Here is a 19,121-nt window from a genome sequence, read left to right on the forward strand (position 1 = left end):
GGACCACACGCTAAGCTGATTATCCCTGGATGCTTGCTGGTAGTTTATTTTCTTTTTTTATGTTTATTACAACAAAACATTGTATTTACGCTCCAATTGATGTAAACACCCATGGGAATTTAGAATTAATGGCTGTTTGAAAATGAAAATGGTTGGCTTTTTAGATTAATATAATATGATGTCAAGAAAGCAATTAATTATAATGCACTAATATATTTTATTGAGAAGTACTTAAAGTAAAAACAGATGACAGAGACACATTGCATAGTGAAAAAATATAATAAAGTAATTGACAAAAACTGCAAACATGCCATTACTGTTGTCTTTACCAAGTCTCCTCAATATAGAACTTCACCAATTCATGACGCTTCCCATTCAAAATAGGCAAAACATCTCACTATTTAATTAAAGATGCCTGTGAATCATTCTTTGTCAAGCTGTCCTTCAGTTGTGAGAATAATCAAGAATTTGTCATAATCTGCTTCTCATGGGAAGTAATATTAGATACATTTCACAGTCATAAACCCTACTTGTAAAAGCCTAAATGCAAAAGCATGTCATAAAATGTATTTTTGTCAGATATACATAATGTTTGGGACAATTTTTGATTTGGCTCTGTACTCCACAACTTTGGATTTGAAATCAAACAATTAGTCAATTAACCCAATTATTCCTGTTCAGGGTCGCGGGGGGTACTGGAACCTATCCCAGCATGCATTGGGTGAGACGCAGGAATACACCCGAGGCAGGTCACCAATCTATTTGTAGAGCACATACACAATTCACTCACACACTCTAACCTAACCTGCATGTCTTTAGACTGTTGGGGGAAACCGGAGTACCCAGAGAATACTCAGGGGATGCATCCCATTACTTTTCACTCCTCACCTCCTTTTCCCCACTTTCACTCATCTCCTGTGTGAAAATATGTTGAGGAAAGGAGGGGAGGAGGAGAGTGGAGGAAAGAAAATGATGAGGAGGCGTGAAGAAAATTGGGACAGCTCATCTGCTTCGCCATCATAAAAGGTGACGGCGACTATTTATTAAATAGCTCTATCATGATCGTTATATTTTGCCAACTCTACAAATAGTCCCATAGCCAAACACAGATCTTACACGTGGTCAGCCCATTAAAGCTGCAAGTAACCTATAAGTAATTGGGACTGTAATTCGCGCTGAGACGGGAAATAATGTGTAATCGTAACATTAGATCAAAGTAAACATCTCATAGTATACAAACATAACAATTTACTGCAATTCCAGAATCCTTATGTGCCCAATGTCTGAGCATAATTGACTTAGCATACTGTGACAGCCTACATTGCCACTTCATTCCATCTCACATAGACTAATTCAGAAACATTTCCGTAGATTAGTGAAACTGATGCCTCTTCATATTATGTTATTGTTCCCCAACGTTCAGTGCTCACACTGAAAAACAATTATTTCCCACTATAACATCTGAACTCAAAATCGTTGGTAATAAATAGGCTACATCCTTGGAAACGGTTAGTTGAATAAATTAATTTGTGCATATTCACACAGTGAAATAATGGTAGATGCCATGCTTATTTATGTTTAGAGTCATGATCATTTATCTAACGTTCATGTACAAATAAATAAACCTGCTTGCCAGTCTTAAATTACTGAATTTGTCTGTAGGATATGAGCCACAAAAACAAACAAACATTTTGTTATCCATTGTAGGCAATCTAGCTTTCGGGTACTACGCTATGTGTGATAACCAACTGAACCACACACAAATTTGGCTAAATATCTTGCATAATTGGGGGAAATGCAATTCTTCAGCCATCTCCACTTTCTAAAGTTTGGATTGTGTCAGATTCTGTGGGACGGTCTTTCAGTTCCTATGGGTGTGAGCACGATGATGTCACCTAGAAATATGAAGACTTCCACGCTAGCATACATCGATGTATCCTTCACTGGAGGAGGTGTGGAGCCGAGTTTGAAGCCGCTTTGCTCGTCTCCTCAAATATTGGGAAGCTGGAGGGAGGGAGGACACAAAGATTGGTTTCCAAGCACGGAGGAGAGGAGGTGGCAGTGGATGAAAGAAGGAAACATTTTTCAAGTATTGAGATGTACCCAGTGAGCCACGTGGACACAGAGAGAACATGCAAACTCCACACAGAAAGGCTGGGATTTAAATCAAAGACCTTCTTGGTGTGAGGAAATAGTGCAAACTGCGAAATAAATGTTAAATAAATATCAAATAGATTTATGACCCTTTCCCTCCAGAAATAACTGCAACCTTTTCTTTGTTTATGTTTTTACAAATTATTGCTAATCTGCTAAAGTTATATATCAAAATATAATACATCAACAAAATAAGGGATTCTCCCAGAAAAACAATGAATATGTGCAGTATTGCATCCCAAGCAATGTTCACTCATATTTCCTCTAATGTTTTGGGAATCTGATAACAGTGGTGAAACTAGTGTCAACGTGTAATGCGTGCCATGGTGTTTGGAGTACTGTGAATGACAGGTACATTGCCTGTTCAGACTCTAATGAACCTGAAGTCAGAATGCTTAACAGTCACCACAGAGTCAATTGTCATATTTTTAAGATGTCATGGGACTCAAACTGTCCCAAAAAGCCATTTTTTCCACATTACTATGTTCCTGTCATGAAAAATAAGCCTACAAGCTGGTGGTAGCTGCAGCAAAGAACACTTACAGCTCAGATTGCTCAAAGTGCCCAGAATTAATTGAATGGCTTTCCCCTCCCCTGTCCCATCCCACAACAACTGCAGATGAACCTTGCCAATAGTGTTGTGTGGCCAGGAAGACAAAGAGCAAACGTGTCATCAGATATGTCCTCCGCTGATAGAGTACACCTGCCGGAAGAGGAATGATAACAGGTCCACTTGCACTCACGGCTAACTATGCACTGCAGTCGCCAAATGCTGATTAAAGTCAAAGTACAGTTACAGCAAGAGGCTCCTGACATTCTAGCCTTCTCTTCTTCTAGTCACAGATGTTCCTGATAGTTGTGTACAGTTGGGTACAGAGGGACTGATAAAGGTATAGGGCTACTGCAATGAAACAAGATACTTCAATATACAGTTTCAGTGTTCTGAAATCCAGACTGATAATTTGGCTTAAATTAGGGACCGTGTCTTTGGGTGTTATGTAAGGAGTTGGTGAAAGCCAATAAAAATAACAGTCCTACACATACTCTGTATGCATTGTATGCTAACACAGAATAACTGTTGTTGCATATAGAAAGGTTGGAATTACAAGCTGAATCACAAACGCCTTCTACAAAGAGTGAAATGGGACGTCTAGGCCATTACACTCTCGATAAATGCATGTTCTATTGCATGGCGCTTTTAACAGAGAGAGAGAGAGCGAGAGAGAGAGAGAGAGAGAGAAAGGGGGGGGGGATGGGGAAATCAATCAAAAAGCAAGCTTTTTTAAATCTGTTTTTCAATTCGCTAGTCAACCGTGATACACACCGATTTCCAGTAAGCGTTTCAAGAACATAAATATAGTGGTTCTACAAACTTACTGGGTTCGCTGTTTGGAATGGTTTCTAATATCTCTTCGTTATAAACATTCCCATAAGAGTTAGGACAGAAAACATGATTTGATCCAAATAACTATTTGTGAACCAACTAATTTAAATAGGCTGCCTGTACGAACCTGGTTGATAAGCTCATTAGCAAATTGGAGCAACTAGTGTGCGAACCCTGGAACGTGTAATGGAAGCATTCCAGGGTTTGAAGAAATCGAATCCGCTCAATCAGGCGTGAAGCTCTGCGATGCAGGTTGGTCAACTGCCTCACTCGGCTTACCCCGCATCAGAAAAAAGCGCACAACAGCACCTAAAACGATCGCTATAGCAACTGGTTGCTATAGGTGACGAGACAGCGCGAGGTCCTCTTGTAAAAAAAAAAAGAGGGACATGGGTAGAGAGAGGGAGGGAGATACGATGAGAGAGGGAGAGAAGGCATGGTATAGAGAGCGAAGGGGTGAAAACAAAGTTTAAGAAATACATTTTCAACCGTTGTTTAATTCAAGTTGTTGCGTAAATAAATAATTTCGTAACTGTATTTCTAAATACATTTTCTCAGCCAACCATCAGCATCATGCTGGCGGAGTCTTACGAGTTATCCACATCGAGACAACAGGTAAGCAAATGGATGTGTGGTGAAATGCGCGCGTGAATAGACTTGTAGCTGTCAGGTTGCTATATCATTTTAATTTATTTCTAATGGATGACACTTATTTTATATGAAAATGCGTGGAGATACCTTAATTGATAGAGTGAAAATTAGCACTAATTTCTGATTGTACTGGCATGTTGGGAGCTCATAATGCCACGCATGCCCATCCCTTTGAATTTGCCGATAAAATGCGAGTTGAGTAATGTGTATAGACGCAAATTGCAGCTTATATAATTGCATTATCATTGCTAAATATATTATGATTTCATATAAGACCAGAACTTGTTTTTTTATTTGTTATCATCAATGGTCAGCAGCTTGGTAGTGCGTGTGAGATGGGGATATTTTATGAAAATATATGTGATCAAGAAATGGTGATGAATTATTTAATAATAATATCACTCAAAGGCATGCGGTGCTTGTTCGATAGAATATTTATTTGGGTGGAATACATTTCTGCTTATCTAAATGCAATGATTGGTGGCGGGCATATCGAAAATATTAGTAGTCTGAAAGGGAAACGCGCATGTAGATTAGGCTAAACCCAAGCTGCGCCTATTTATTTATTTATTTATTTATTTATTTGGATTTGTTAGGCTTTGGATGAGTCATTTTTTATAATACATTGACAATCCACTCTGAACTCTCCAAGCCAAAGATGGAGAATATTTTCCCCTCTTGCTATCTGACTTGATGTCTGCCAGTGTCACTGAGACCGTTCTTTTTGGAAATGGCCTATTTATTAATTTTTTTATTTATTTTCCAAAAAAACAAAAAAAAAAACAGGCTTCTTTTCTGGAATTGTTAATTTTGCGTTTACGTAGTCAGCATGGCGCTTTTTCTTTTGCTTGGTTGCAGACCAGCTGTTCATGGCTCTCGGAGTCTGTTCACAGGGGCACAGACTTGCATCGATCGCTGTGGGGATACAGTGCTGGGGAACTTGCAACATGTGCAGATCATACCATGTGTGTTGCCTGGCAAAAGAAAGCCACTTTTTCAGCATGTGGGCTGCCTAGTTTTGGATTTAAGTGGGCAGCATTCTTTTGTTATATAAGACAGCTCTGAACTACAGATCATCCAGCTCTCCAGTCCTCTTAATTCATACAAGAAATGACAGCTCTGATAACCTAAGCAGGTACCATACATTACAAATGGTGGTTTGAACGACTGCAGAAAAAAGTCCTATGTGGGACAGAACTTTGAGCTTATTTTGACAGAACTACATTTTATACCATTGTGTTCAACATTTTCATTGAAACACAATATTAAACAAAAGAAGATATAACCACATGACCTTCCTCTTTCTGTCCTAGCAAAGGCAGACAGCATTACTTGGTGTAGTAATTATTATTGTATTGAACAAAAGCAACTGTGTTTGGTTGCATGTGTGTGTGCGTGGGGGGGGGGGGGGGGGGGGTGTTGATGCTTTCAGAACTCAACAGAGTACTAAGATGGTTTATTCGGTCCAACGATGAAGGCCAGCGAGTACCCCCAAAGAGCATCATGTGAATAAAGCGTGGGGATGTATAATTTATACCAATATACCAGTACTCACAATAAATATATCATGAATGTTATCTTTTTTCACGAAGACACAAATGATGCACGCTGCAGTGGAGTCAAAAGGCACAGCCTCTTAAACCTGTTTCGGTACACTTCAGTATTTCGACTTTGCCTGTTTTTTTTTTTCCTTGACAGTTCACTAAGTGGGACTCTAAAGCCATTCAAAGCACTATCTCTGTGCATTCCAGTTGCTCTTCTCTTCGTGAATAGCACACGCTGGTCCAGGCAAATCTCATGGGGCATCTGAACAAATCAGAAGCTATTCTCAGAATGCACAAAGACAACCCAGGGAGTTTTTTTGAGACAAATCCACTGAAGGAAAAATATTCCTTGCTGTAGAATGGCCAAAACCATTTGTTTGACCCTGAAGCTGAAGCTCATTGGCAGCTCTGTTGAAAAAAATGGTAGATTCTTGCAGAAAGAATGTATGTCAGTTCAAAATTTAATATCCAGATAATTCAACTGAGATATCAAAGACCCACCAAATGCTTAAATTTTCACAATACAGAAGTCAACCCTTCTACTTTCCTATCTTATATGGGTTTTGAGAGATATATGTAATGCTGGACAATGTAAATAACTATGAATTATTTTTAAAAATTATTTTTTGAGATTATTAAAAATAGGTGCTTTAAAAAAAGAGATGCGTGATTTGAATGAATTCAGGTCTCTATATTATAATTTGAATCTGTGCCACAAATAACCGACCTCCTCTGTAACCAACTAGCTTACATGACTGAGGTATTTAATTTTCTCCAAAGCACTTATTCAAGCGTTTACTAAAATAATTGAATCCAATATTATTATCTTTTAATTATGTGTATGTAAAATATTTATTATACAGGTCTTGCAGGTCTTTAAAACATACCCATATGAAATATATTTACAAACCTATATAAACTTCCAAATGTAAGTCAAATCAAACCAATGATGATCAGCCATTGATAAGAAATAGAAACAACTGCAAAGATGTGTATGACCAAAAGGTTGTTCTGACCACTATCATTTCTGTAAGTCTGCTCTTTAATTTGTTCCCAACTGGCATTCTCAGTCTCTATGAAAATAATAAAGGGTTGACTGGGGGATATGGGAGGCCCTGTGTGAAGTTGGCAGCACAAGGCCTTTATCATGATGCATTGCACACACACACACACACACACACACACACACACAGAACATACAGAAGTCTTTTTTTCTCCGGTGCAATACACTGTAACCAATGTGCCCATCATCCACCCTCCACTGTTGTTTTGAGTAACCTCCCCTATGCTTAGTATGCTGCACTGGTGATAGATAATGGACAATAGAATAATACACAATATTATAAGTATTATATATATTATGTAGTCTGCCCGCATGCTAGATTTCCTAGGCCTATATCATTGACCAAGAAGAAACATGTTTCTGTGTCTGAACATTTAAAAAATTTTAAAAGGCACCAGCAAAAAATGTAATTAATCAAAAATCCCTGCCTGACGTGAGGCCTTCACAGGCATGAGGCCCTGTGCAATCGCCCCATTCGATGCGTTAGACGCACTCCATCCTAACAGAGGCCAAGGAACCATAAACTGGACCGTCTGGTTTTACACAGGAAGCATGGGGTGAAAGCCATGCCAATCTATCCGAGCTCAGTGACATGACCGGGAAAATCTACTATTGCAGGTGACATCAGAACAAGATTCAGAACAAGAGTAAAATGTGTAAGACTCTTGTGAGATTTGTGTTCTCAGCCAGGCTTCGTGTTCTTAGCCACAGCCTTTAGTCCTGAAAGCTAACTATATCTCTTGCGTCATACAGAAGAAAAGGGTGCATATACATTGGGGAGTAAGGGTTACAGAATTGCTGTGGGAAAGCTGATTCACTCTTGCCCAGCTTGCATTGTGTCCCTTGTACCTCTGCCGTTCTGCTGTTTTTCGTTTGTCCTTCACCTTGTCCTCCCTGCTTTTCTTGTGACCATGGCTATTGAATTCTTTGTAATGTCTTCTCACAATAAAGTCATTTCAATCGGTCTATTGTCAAGGGTTGTCTGCACACAAAGCTCTTTCAAAATTTTTTCCCTTAGGGGAACTCTTTGGAAGCTCTACATTGTGACACAGTTTCTATTAATGAAATGTTTTCAACTATTTTATGCAGATTATGTTTGTTCTCATGAACAGAGTAGGGTTCAATAATTAAAACTGCAAGCGCATCTCCTATTGTTTGATTTGTTTGTAGCTGGCTAAGTAACAACATGCACATGTCCCATTTAGGGAAGAAAAAAGAGTCTTTTTTATTTTGGTCAAATTGGTGCATCAGAGCTTGTTTTAGATTAAAGTAACCAAAAAAGTAACCATATTTGTTTTCCAGTATATGAAAAGGAGTATGCTGATTCTTAGATCATTATAATCAAGTTTACTTTTGATGGATCCATATTCAGAGCAATGGAATAATACTTTACAAAGTTGACCATTTCCTTGCCTTTGTAAAATACAACATTCTGTAAAGAGAGATTTAATAAATCAAGTTAAGTTGAGGAACAAACACGGTCTTGGTCTTAGTTTTAGAATTTGCCTTATTTTGACTATTGTTTCCAAACTGCTTTTATCTTCATATAGGAGCCTTCAGACGTTAATTTTCCTAGCACAGCAAAGATGGCTGCCTAACCCAGACTTAGGTGCAGAAGAAGAATCCGTTTGGGCAACACACCCAAAATGGCCGAGGCATTCCTGAGCAGCACGATCTCAGCTTCGGGGGCAGCTCTGCCTGTGCCCTCGTCCCTGAGCCTGGAGCAGAAGGCAGCTTTTGTCTTTGTCTTCCTGCTCTTCATCATCCTGGGCCTGCTCATCGTGCGCTGTTTCCGCATCCTACTGGACCCCTACCGCAGCATGCCCTCCTCCACCTGGACTGACTACAGGGAGAAGGACACCTTCGACTACCTCATCCCCTGAGCGCGATCGTCCGTGCTCCACAGGCAGCGAGCACATTGCCCGTTGGCCAGACCTGGTGCCGCGGGTAAATGCTCCCCAGAAAGGAGGGGATGGATCTGATGTGACCTTTCTTTTCCCCTGAACAATTTAACCATCAAATTCCCTGCTGTCGTCTCTCTGCGGATGTTGGTTTCTGAATCTTATGAAGGAACATATTTTCTAAAACCAATATCTCCTCTTGCAGACTTGACTGACCACAAGCCCACCTCACCAGATCTGTACTCATTAACAGAAGCACCGTCCTTTAAACTGTTCAAAATGACACCATTAGCAAAATTTTGATTTAAGGAATTCTATATCGAGCAGGTTCTGCTCTATATCCCTAGATGTCCTCGATCTGCCCTACATATCAAGATTTCACCCCCCTTCTGAGAGTTTAACTGAATTGAATTGATCTTTGGGTTATAATGATGCTGTTTACATCTGGGAGATGTGATAGGCTTCTGTTTCTGCAGTGATAGGAGAGGGAAGAATGCACAGACTTAAATTTACCCAACAAAATCCTCTTCTCTCACTGGTCTCTGATGTGCAATGTCTCATTTCTCCCCATACTTAAATTCAAAGGAAAGAAATCAGAGGAGATTATTTTGATCCCTTTTTCTACGATATCATCTGTTGTTGATGTGACAATGTGATTTGTTGTTGAGATCTCCCTGATCCTTGAGCAGTAGGGAAGTTTATTGTGTGATATGATGATGTTTTGATTAAAGTCTGTGCACCAGACTTCCATATCGCTTGAGTAGAGTACAGTGGAGTCAAAAAGTTTACATATTTTTATTACTTTTCTGTAAATTAATATTTATGCAGTAACGTTACTCTTACAGTGGTGTTTGTGGAAACTCATTTGTCCACTGAAGCTTTGAATACTGTGCTTCAGATATACAAGAGGAGAATATCTGTTTAATATGCCAGAGAGTTATCTGCATAATTAAGCAATTTTGTTATTCAAAGAATGTTGTTATGGAGAATTGCAGGATGACCCAGACTGGAGTCAGTATACATTGAGAAATGCTAAGAATGAATTATAATAGCCAAACAGAAAAATTAATTCCTGATCAGTAGAGGAGAATTTTCCCAAACTAAATTAATTGAATTCTGTTTGGTTCTAAGTGGATTTAAATGTCTGATAAATCTTTATTGCACAACTGCAATAACAATAACAAAATACCTGTCCATTTTCATTCCCAGAGGAAAATGGTAATGAACTAAATATACAAGATTTATGAAATGTGTCTGTATGACATAATGACATTTCTAGGATCAAACTTTAATCGCAGTGCTTTGTTCATCCAGTTGTGATGTTTATGTAACTGGGGTCAAGAGGTAAGATGGGTCATATTATTGGGTACTATTGTAGAGTTTGCCACAGCTTTGCACTTATGGGTTATAAAAGTCCTCCTAGTTTCTCAGGAAGCAGATCCAAGGCTAATATAATCCAAAGTGGTGGTCAGTCGATTGTTGGGCTTGCATGGTCTAGATTGTGTTGCACTGCCTTATTAAAAACATTCCAAATATCTATTTTAATCTGCGGATACACTCTTGGTTACAGATGTGGGGTGACAAATGAGCACAGATGGTGAGTGAATTTTTACAAACTTGCGTCCCTTTATTGACTATGTCTGTAGATCTTAGTTTGACCCACTCCCCCTGTCCCTTCGCTCTATGCCTTATGAAGTTGCTTGTTTACAGTCATAAGCTGGCAGTGAATCAGCCAAGCTCAACCTCTGAGAGCTCTGAGATGTATATCCCTATGCTGGTGGCACTTTGACCTACGCTTTCTTCTATGGTACACTGTGGTTTAAGGTAGAAAGCCAGCCCATGCATACCTATTGTGCACAGTGTGTTTGCACGTTGTTGTTGCACTGTTGTCCTGTCAGCATTTCAGTGACACCAGGGGACAAACACTGCACTCTGGTGTTAAAGGTAAACTTGTCTTAGAATTTACTTTGCAGTTTACTTACTATGATCCAGCCTACTTTTCAATCTGTAATATTTTCTTCTCCAGGTGTTTACTTTTTGTAATAAAATGGTTCTTTCATTAGCTCAAGTCGCCTTCTGTGTGATTGTGTCCATCAGGCAGCAGTTCAGAAAATATAACTGCAAAAATGCCAAGGTGCGGGGTGGGGGGTGGGGGGTGGGGAGGGGGCTCAGATGGTGTAATGTGCCCTTTTCAGCTACAATCAAACGTGAACTTCAGAGAAAAAAAATAAACTGACCTTTGCAGCATCTAAAGCAGCTGTGGCAAGTCCCAGCATTCCAATCAACTCTGCCGTCTGTCTCCACAAAGCAATCATATGCTGACAAATCTGGCGGAGGGAGAAGAATACGGTTGAATAATTTCAGTGACTTGTGCAATCTGGCTGGCGCTTCTCTGTAATGCAGGATCCCGTTCCTGACGGCACTCAGCATTACCACGGGACTAATGAGTTTGCAGAAGAACCCTGTTGTGATTACCATCGTTTCACAGTTTCAAAGGAACTGCCGCGCATTGTGACAAATGGCCATGAGGAATCTGTGATCGCAAGCAGGGGAGTTTGGCAGCTTTGTTTGTTGGTGTCTGTCTGTTATGGAAACAACTCGGTTGCAAAGCTGTTGCAAGATTGATATGAACAGCTGATAAAATCCAATGAAAATTGCAACCATGATGAGATTTGGCAAAGCTTTGGTTCCCAACTTAAAAGCCAATGGGCATTAGGATCAATTTATCACTATTATGCAGGTTAGGTCTGTCTTTCTTAAATTCCCAGTAACATTAGCCAAATGTTTATATTGCATTTGATTTTGAAGGATATTGGATATTGAATTTTATCATTTGCAAATGTCTAAACAAGTAAAGCACCACTAGTTACATATTACTGTACAGTATGTGCCATTCAAGGGTATGGTTTTTTCTGGTAGTGAAATCTGAAACATTCCTTCTAACCTCTTCTTGTTTTTCTGTTTGTGTTTTGTTACAGTTCAAACAGCTTTAAGCTTCTCCTGCAAATCTGAGTACAAGTCATACGGTGCACTTGGTTAACCACTCCAAATGCATTTTATAACCTGGTGCTTTATAGTGTTTCAGACTCTGTAGCACTCATGGATGTCTGCAATTACCCTAAAAGGCCCTTCATTAGTTGGGTGGGGATGTAATTACGTTGACATAATATTGCTTTCCCCATCGCCTGCAGAGGAAAAAATAGTCAACCGAGAGGTGTCACCCATAGGTCATTAACTTGAGGCTTAATTACATAATGGAGGGACTCTTTCGTGAAACATGAACACTTGTTTCCAAACCCTAGCAGCGTGCAATTGGGGCAATTAACTGCATCCTAATACTCCCCTTAAAAATAGGGGACGGTGAACTACATACAGGCCTGATGTTATTAAAAATGGATTGCAAGCAGCAGGTGTGAAAAATAGAAGAACCTTTTTATAATCCATTCATATGAATATCTAACATTAGAAAGTTGCATTCCATAAAACCCAATACATATGTTGCATGCCTGGTATAGTTTAAGTCAGTAACATTTTACTGACTTAAAATATAGCATAAAGACAGAATGCACAGAATGGAATGGGGGAGTGAGTGTGTGTTAAATAGCTACTGAGTATACACGGTATGCGGTAAGTATAAATCGCTGTATACTTGAAAGTGCAGAAACTAAGACCAGAAAAACAAGGAGAGAGAAACCATGAAAAGGGACAATGAAGGGTTATCTGTCATTTTCTTGCTTGCCCTTTTCAAGCCCTTGATAAAGGCGATATGAGTGAATGTCTGGGCATATACTAAAAGGGCATCATTTCCTTGGTACCACTTATCAGGTGATGGTGCTGTGCTCCTGCCTCCTCCTGCTTCCAGACTGATAGAGTGCAGCTCAGTAGATTTGTCCTTTGAATGGAGTTTCAATGCAGGGAGGAGCAACAGCGTTTCTGGAGAACATATTCTCAGCATATTCTCTGTGATGGTTATCTGACTCCATATGCCACAACCTGTGTACCGATTCCATCTAATTAACTTGTTCATTGCCAGTCTTTTTGTGGTTTCGACAACAAATATATAAAAATAAATAAATAAATAAAATCTGGAGCATTGTTGATATCTTGGCTGTTTTTAAATATTAGCAATATGAGCATTAGAAACTAGCTTGTTTCCCACGGGGAAATGGACAAGTGGCTGATACCTCCCATTGAAAGAAACTCATTGACAATGACTAATGTTAATAGAAGAAATGTTTTGTTTAATCCAATGGTTTGCTTTCTGGCAGCTTTGAGCACTTTACACATACTGCACGTCATTGATAAAGCCTTAAATTATGCTAATTTGACTTTTTTTTTTTTTTTAATATTAATTGGCTTCTAATTTCAGTAACATTGTCCTTTCATTTATCTTTTAGGTAAATCATGGCTATTGTCAGCAGTTTCACCATTAGTTATCAATTAATTGTGATAAATGAAAATGACATAAGTTCGTGTCAGAAATAGCATGGATTGATATCTTTGGGTCATTGCTGAAAACCTTTGTGCATGCCTGCTCCAGAGTCATCACAGAAGGCTGTCACCTTCACCACTGAAAGAAACACCGCAGCTGAAGCTCACACATTCCTCGAATGAATTTGGGTACGATTAAGTGACTTTCACATCATATAGGCTACAAAGCACTACAGGGAGGGAAATGTCTGCTCTCATGGAGAGCATTGCTTTCATACACTGTTGTCAATCTATGTGTGGCTAGAGGAGCTGCCTCACAAATACAAAAGCCACACTCATGGACAAAATGGCTCCTCCTTCAGGAGCAAAAAGTGATCACCCACCAACAGCATAAGGCGATCAGATCCTTAAACAGAGTATTTAAGTCGGCACAAGCTCTAATGAAGGCATGATTTGCCTGGGAGGAGGAAGGCCATCACTGCTGAAGATTTCTTTTTCCCCCTCATAGTCACCTGTTCACCCGTGTATTCAGCTAGTCCTTTAGCCTGTAAACATTTTACTCAGACCACAAGGACCACACCTTGACATCATTTGGGGAGGCCGTTGTGATTCACTGGTTAACTCGAGTTGCTTTAAATTTACATTCCAATTTATATGTTGTTTGTGCTTGTGTGTGTGTGTGCATGAGTTGTCAATTGCAGGTAATACATAACGGTCAACCAAGATGTAATAACTTCCAGTGGTTTATTAGACCAAATTATGAGCCTGAAGTTTCTTGTGAAAACAGTATTGGCAAGTGTCTATTTTGTAAGGCTGTAGATAGTTTTTCTTGCTCCATCACAGATGACCGCAACAGATGGTGCGTAGCTGTGTATATAAATAACATACTGGAGAATGCAGCTCAGTCTGTACACACAGTTATGCAAGAAGAGACAGTGCAGAAGTAGTGTGACTCATTTCTTTGGACACGGTGTGTGGTATTAGTTACAAATACAGTCAGCACCATTGGTATCTTCATTTATTCTGGTTGCTATATGAACAATTTTATTTAATTACCACAGTGAAGCCCACTATACATCCCCACTGCTGTGCAGCAAAATGTAATGGCATTAAGCAATTTGTTTTCTTTCAGCAACAGGACAGAGAAAGTTCAATAAAGTTAATGTTATAATTCTAATAATCACCTTTGACTGTACACCTTTTTCTTTTTTGACATAAAAGTAGAACATTTTAGAAAAAATACAGTATCAGAAATGTTTTTAAACTATATTTAAAGGCTTTTTTGATTGTCTCAGATCTATTATCCGACATTTCCAAATGAAGAGGAACAAAAAGAAATTGACCTAGATTTAACACTTTATTTAACACTTTCTGAACATCCTGCTCCTAAAATCAGTGTTTGTGCAAATGTTTAAAACAGGTCTCTCATGTCATCTAGGTCAAGTCCAAATCAAATCAGGAATCATCCATCTTAAAGTCTTATTCAAGTCTCAGGAATTTGAATGAAGGTGGATTTTACTTTGAGTGGTTTTTGTTGAGCTAAATTGTTGTAAAAGTTTGTATGGGACACGAACTGTTCAACGCCAAACTGATTCATTGTTTATTTTCCTGCTTCACGTGAAAGAAGCTATTTTTAAATCATGATGACCACACTGTACAGTAACAATTCTCATAATGCTAGCCTTCTGAACAGTTCACTGTGTATACAGGTTAATAGAGTCCACTTTTTATTCATAAAAACTGAAAAGAGAAGCCTATATTTAAATTTGAATCACACAGGGACACCTACATTCAAAAAAGTCAAATGTATTTCAGGTCATATTTGGTCATTGGTCATAATTCTAATGCTATTTCTGTTAAATATAAATACATAAATGTGTGTCTTTCAGTCTACCTTGTGTGACTCAGCTTCCTTTGTTTAGTTTCTTCCTTAATACCACTGGTGGCTTTAGGCACTCTTGCAGATTCCACACATAGTAAACCCATGTGGAAAAGCCAAGTGTTTTGCATTACAAAAGTGATTAACCTTGTCAACATGTTTTTGTGATTTAAATTCTCCATCCCACACTTTAAAAAACTAAATTGTCCCTGGCTGATTCACTGAGCAGGAGCCTCATCCTGGAGCAGACCCTGGGGATCACTCCCTATCAGCCTGTTGCTCCTGAGCTTCCATCCGGCTTCACAGGCCATTTCAAGGCTAATTATTTTGGTCCTTTCTCTGAATAAATGAGTTCCTGGCCTTGGCCGGTACAGGCAATTCAAGTATCCCATCAGACATCAGCGCTCCCTTAAATGTTACTTTAATTCACATGATATTTGTTCATTTACATGTTAATTAAATAGTTATTAAATAATTAGCTAATACATTTGAGAGTGTGTCAGTTAAGGCACTGGTATTTATTTATTTATTTATTTATTTACATCAGCCTTAAATAAATAAATAAATACCAAGGCCATAGCTGAAACACTTTCAAATGTATTAGCTAAATATTTGAGAAAGTACTTAATTGCAATGCATTGGCAATCCACTCTGAACTCTCCCAAACAAGGATGAGGAATATGTTCCTCTCTTACCAGCTGTCTTGGTGCCAGCCAGTGCCTTTCTTTGACACCGTGTCTTTTAGGAAATAGCCGATGGACGATTCTGCTATGCTTGCCCATGTATCGTTAATGCAGAATGGGTCTGCAATCAGAGCTTGAAGGTGGCCTAAATATGCAACGGGACGGGAATGGCAAGCTTTAGAGAGTGGAATGCCTTGAATGAACACGGAGCTCCATCCATTTATCTTTATCACCTGTTGTCAGCATGTTTAAAACTCCCCTCGCTCTTAGTGAGGCGGGTTGACAGCTCGATTTCCATTTCTCCACGCTTTACCCGAGGGAGGAAGGAAGTGATAGCTCATGAGCTGACGTAGATCAGAACTCATTGTCGCCGTGGATGTATGATGAGGCTCGTGGGAGAAACCTAATTATTAGTCTATCTCTCCTTCTCCCCATTGGCGTTATGGTGACATCCTAATCACGTTTTCTAAAATAATAAATACACTTCCTGAATACGACGTTCACATTTGATCTGCTTTATCTGATTGGAGTGAAAGCAACCCAACGACGTTTGACTTGATTTATTGCTCAGCTACCATGTGGTTAGCTGAAAAAATGAATGAAAAAAAGCCCTCACGAAAGCGCTGTCAAATGGGTAGCAAACGATTAAAGTTCTGTTGCAGGTAAATTTAGCTCTTCCAAAATCACTAAAAAGAAAATTTTTGTTTCCTATCAATGGTAATTTGTTGGCACCCTTGTAGTAATTGTATAGCATGCAGTTCCAATCAAGTTCAGCGTTGGAACTTCAATTGGAACGAGCTGTTTTGGATGGATGAGACCAGAAATTAACTCTTTAACCGAAGCTTTGGCTGCAGCTGGACCTTCCAACAAGACAATGACCCCAAACATTCTGTACCTCAAAAAAAAAAAAAAAAATTACCCCATCCAAAAACTTGTGGTCTGAATTGTAGAGGGCAGCCCATAAGCACAAACATAAGGATATCAAGGATCTTAAAAGGTCCTGCATGCAGGTTCAAGATCCCTCCAAAATTGTTTTCTGGCCTTACCGAAAATTATAGGAGAAGGCTCAGTGTTGTTATATTTGCCTGAGGATGCTGCACCAAGTATTAATGACAAGGGCACCACCAATAATCATGAAACCTTTTTAGTAATACATTTTTAATTTGGAAAATGTGTTATTTAAGTCCATTCTATTAAATTACTAATACCATACATTAATTTTTTACATGGGACAACTGCTATTTTTTTGTTCAGTTCCCCCATTTTTAGCTGTACAAAATTAAGTTATTGGATGAACTTAAAAGTAAATCAAAACAATAAAGTCTAGTGTTTGGTTACATAACCCATAAATCCAATAACTGTATCAAGTCCACAACCCACTGACATCACCGAACATTTGGAATCGTCTCAGGAAATGTTTTTCCAGGCCACCACTGCGGCCACTTTCAGCTTATTTTTTCCCCTCATTGATGAATGCTTTGGTGAATAGGCAGTGAGTCTCGGGACGTTGCGTGATGGAGCACCGGCCGATGAGGTTAGAAAATGTCTTTGTACATGGCCAGACAAAATTTGTCTGTACATTTCCAATTTAATCTTGCTACTGTCTTCCTCCAGTGCAGCCATATATGCCTAAGCCATGACACTATCTCTTTGAATGAAGAGGTAATGCTCCGGGCTGCTCCTTTCTCCACACTTTCAGCTTTCCATGGCTTTGGCAAAGGTTTATTTTGGTCTCCTCTGTCCATAAAACTTTGTTCTAGAACTCATATGGCACTTATCTATTTTTTGGGGGGTGAATTCTAATCTGATCTGAATTCTAATCTTTGATTCTTGCTGCCAATGAAAGGTTTGCATCTTGCAGTGCAGCCTTCTTTCTCTCAAAGAATTTTGTGTACGGTGGCTTGTTATTTTTACCCCTGCCTTCTGGAGACTGCTGGTGATGTCATTGATCATTGTTTTAGGGTTGAACGTCACAGCTCTTAGGATTTGTCTGTCATCGACTGTAGTTGTCTTCCTTGGCCAACCAGTACAGCGTTTATTTCTGAGTCCGTCAGGTGTTTCTTTCCTTTTCAAGACTTTTTAAACTGCTGTACTCAATATACCCAGTTTCCTTGCTATTCTTAATGCATTCTTCTGTTCTCACAGCTTGCAGAATGGTTGTTTTTCTGCCATAGTTAATTCTGTGGTATTTGTGCTGATATATGTCCCTGAATCCAAATGCAATCTCCATAAAAAAGGCTGGAACCAAGAATAGACACTCACTGCTCTTTTATGTGTGAACAATCCATGCAAAAGGAACTACCTGAGCAACAGTTAACACCTGAGTTATCCATTAACTTAATTTTGCACAGCTGAAAATGGGGGACTCAACACAAAAATAGCTCTTTCTCCAAAATAGTAAAATATACACCTGTAAATACCATGTAATAGGTAAGGTGATTGCTTGCACTTCTGTCTCATATTCATCTTTTGATCTCAAATCCAAATGCCTGAAGTATATAGCAAAAATAAATTTCACTCTCCTGTTACCATAGTTTTAGAGGGCACTGTAGTAATGCTACATGGAAATACTTCCTGCTGTATTTAGCAATAAATAAAAGTGATCATTTAAAACAAACCAAAAAAAATACTATTTGTCTGTGCTCACCTTGGAATTGGAAAATCAAAAGCAACCAGATCTACTGTGTGTGTAAATTAGTAAAGCACAACAATCTTTCCATCTCAGTAAATAATCAACATTTGAAAACAAGTGCAACAAAGTAATTTGTTTCGTTGTAATAAAAAACCACAGTAATATTCAGGATGCAAGAAGCTCCTTCGCCCCATTGTTCCCATCAGACATGTTATTACTGACACAGACCCTGATTGCTGTCTGATATTGGAGAGTAATTTGAGGTCTGTGTAGAAAATTGTGGGTTATGTGTGATGATTGGTGTAGCCATGCACTGCACTGAAAATATTAATTGTCCATTAGACAGCCAGATCCCTTACCAGCTCTTATCATTGCTGGAATTGAGAGGCCTGAATTACAAATAGAACATTCTGCTAGCAGCAGTTCCCTTTTGCCCTCTGCCTGCCTGTTCCCATTTAATGCAACCAGAAGAAAAACATTCCATGTTTGATAGACAATAAATAATATTGCTAATTGAAGAAAGAACAAACCTTTCAGCACGCAAGTACATAATCTGCTGAGAAATGTGCTGTGCATCATATTCACATGACATTTTTCTCACAGGCCAAAATTCTGGCAATTTCAAGTCGTGTGAACATCAAAGTATGACTTGGGCACACGGAGCAGTATCAAAACTCCTTTGATCTGGGAATGTGGTACATGATTTGATAAAACTAAAAGCACTTAGTAAATTATACTTTAAATGCAGAACACAAACTAATTTACACATATTTTGGAAACAAAAATGCATTGCATCCAT

The 19,121-nt window shown here is 38.9% G+C and overlaps 1 protein-coding gene and 1 long non-coding RNA gene across 2 annotated transcripts; one reads left to right on the forward strand and one right to left on the reverse strand.

Moving 5' to 3' along the window:
- Window positions 1-580: 580 nt before the first annotated feature.
- Window positions 581-15,954, reverse strand: LOC118222251. The gene is made up of 3 exons (XR_004764248.1): window positions 15,703-15,954; window positions 10,935-11,024; window positions 581-2,004 (listed from the first exon to the last, which is right to left on the reverse strand). It is a non-coding gene; the product is annotated as an uncharacterized LOC118222251 (long non-coding RNA).
- LOC118222245 (cortexin-3) lies at window positions 3,900-10,765 on the forward strand. The gene is made up of 2 exons (XM_035407666.1): window positions 3,900-4,153; window positions 8,347-10,765. The coding sequence occupies exon 2, from the start codon at window positions 8,443-8,445 to the stop codon at window positions 8,677-8,679; it is 237 nt and encodes a 78-aa protein (XP_035263557.1). The 5' UTR covers window positions 3,900-4,153; window positions 8,347-8,442; the 3' UTR covers window positions 8,680-10,765.
- Window positions 15,955-19,121: the final 3,167 nt, after the last annotated feature.

This window comes from Anguilla anguilla, chromosome 1, assembly GCF_013347855.1.
Source record: "Anguilla anguilla isolate fAngAng1 chromosome 1, fAngAng1.pri, whole genome shotgun sequence".
Classification (NCBI taxonomy): Eukaryota; Metazoa; Chordata; class Actinopteri; order Anguilliformes; family Anguillidae; genus Anguilla; species Anguilla anguilla.

Coding starts and splice junctions, on each gene's coding strand:
- LOC118222245 (XM_035407666.1), top strand. CDS start 8,443: ATGGCCGAGGCATTCCTGAGCAGCACGATCTCAGCTTCGGGGGCAGCT.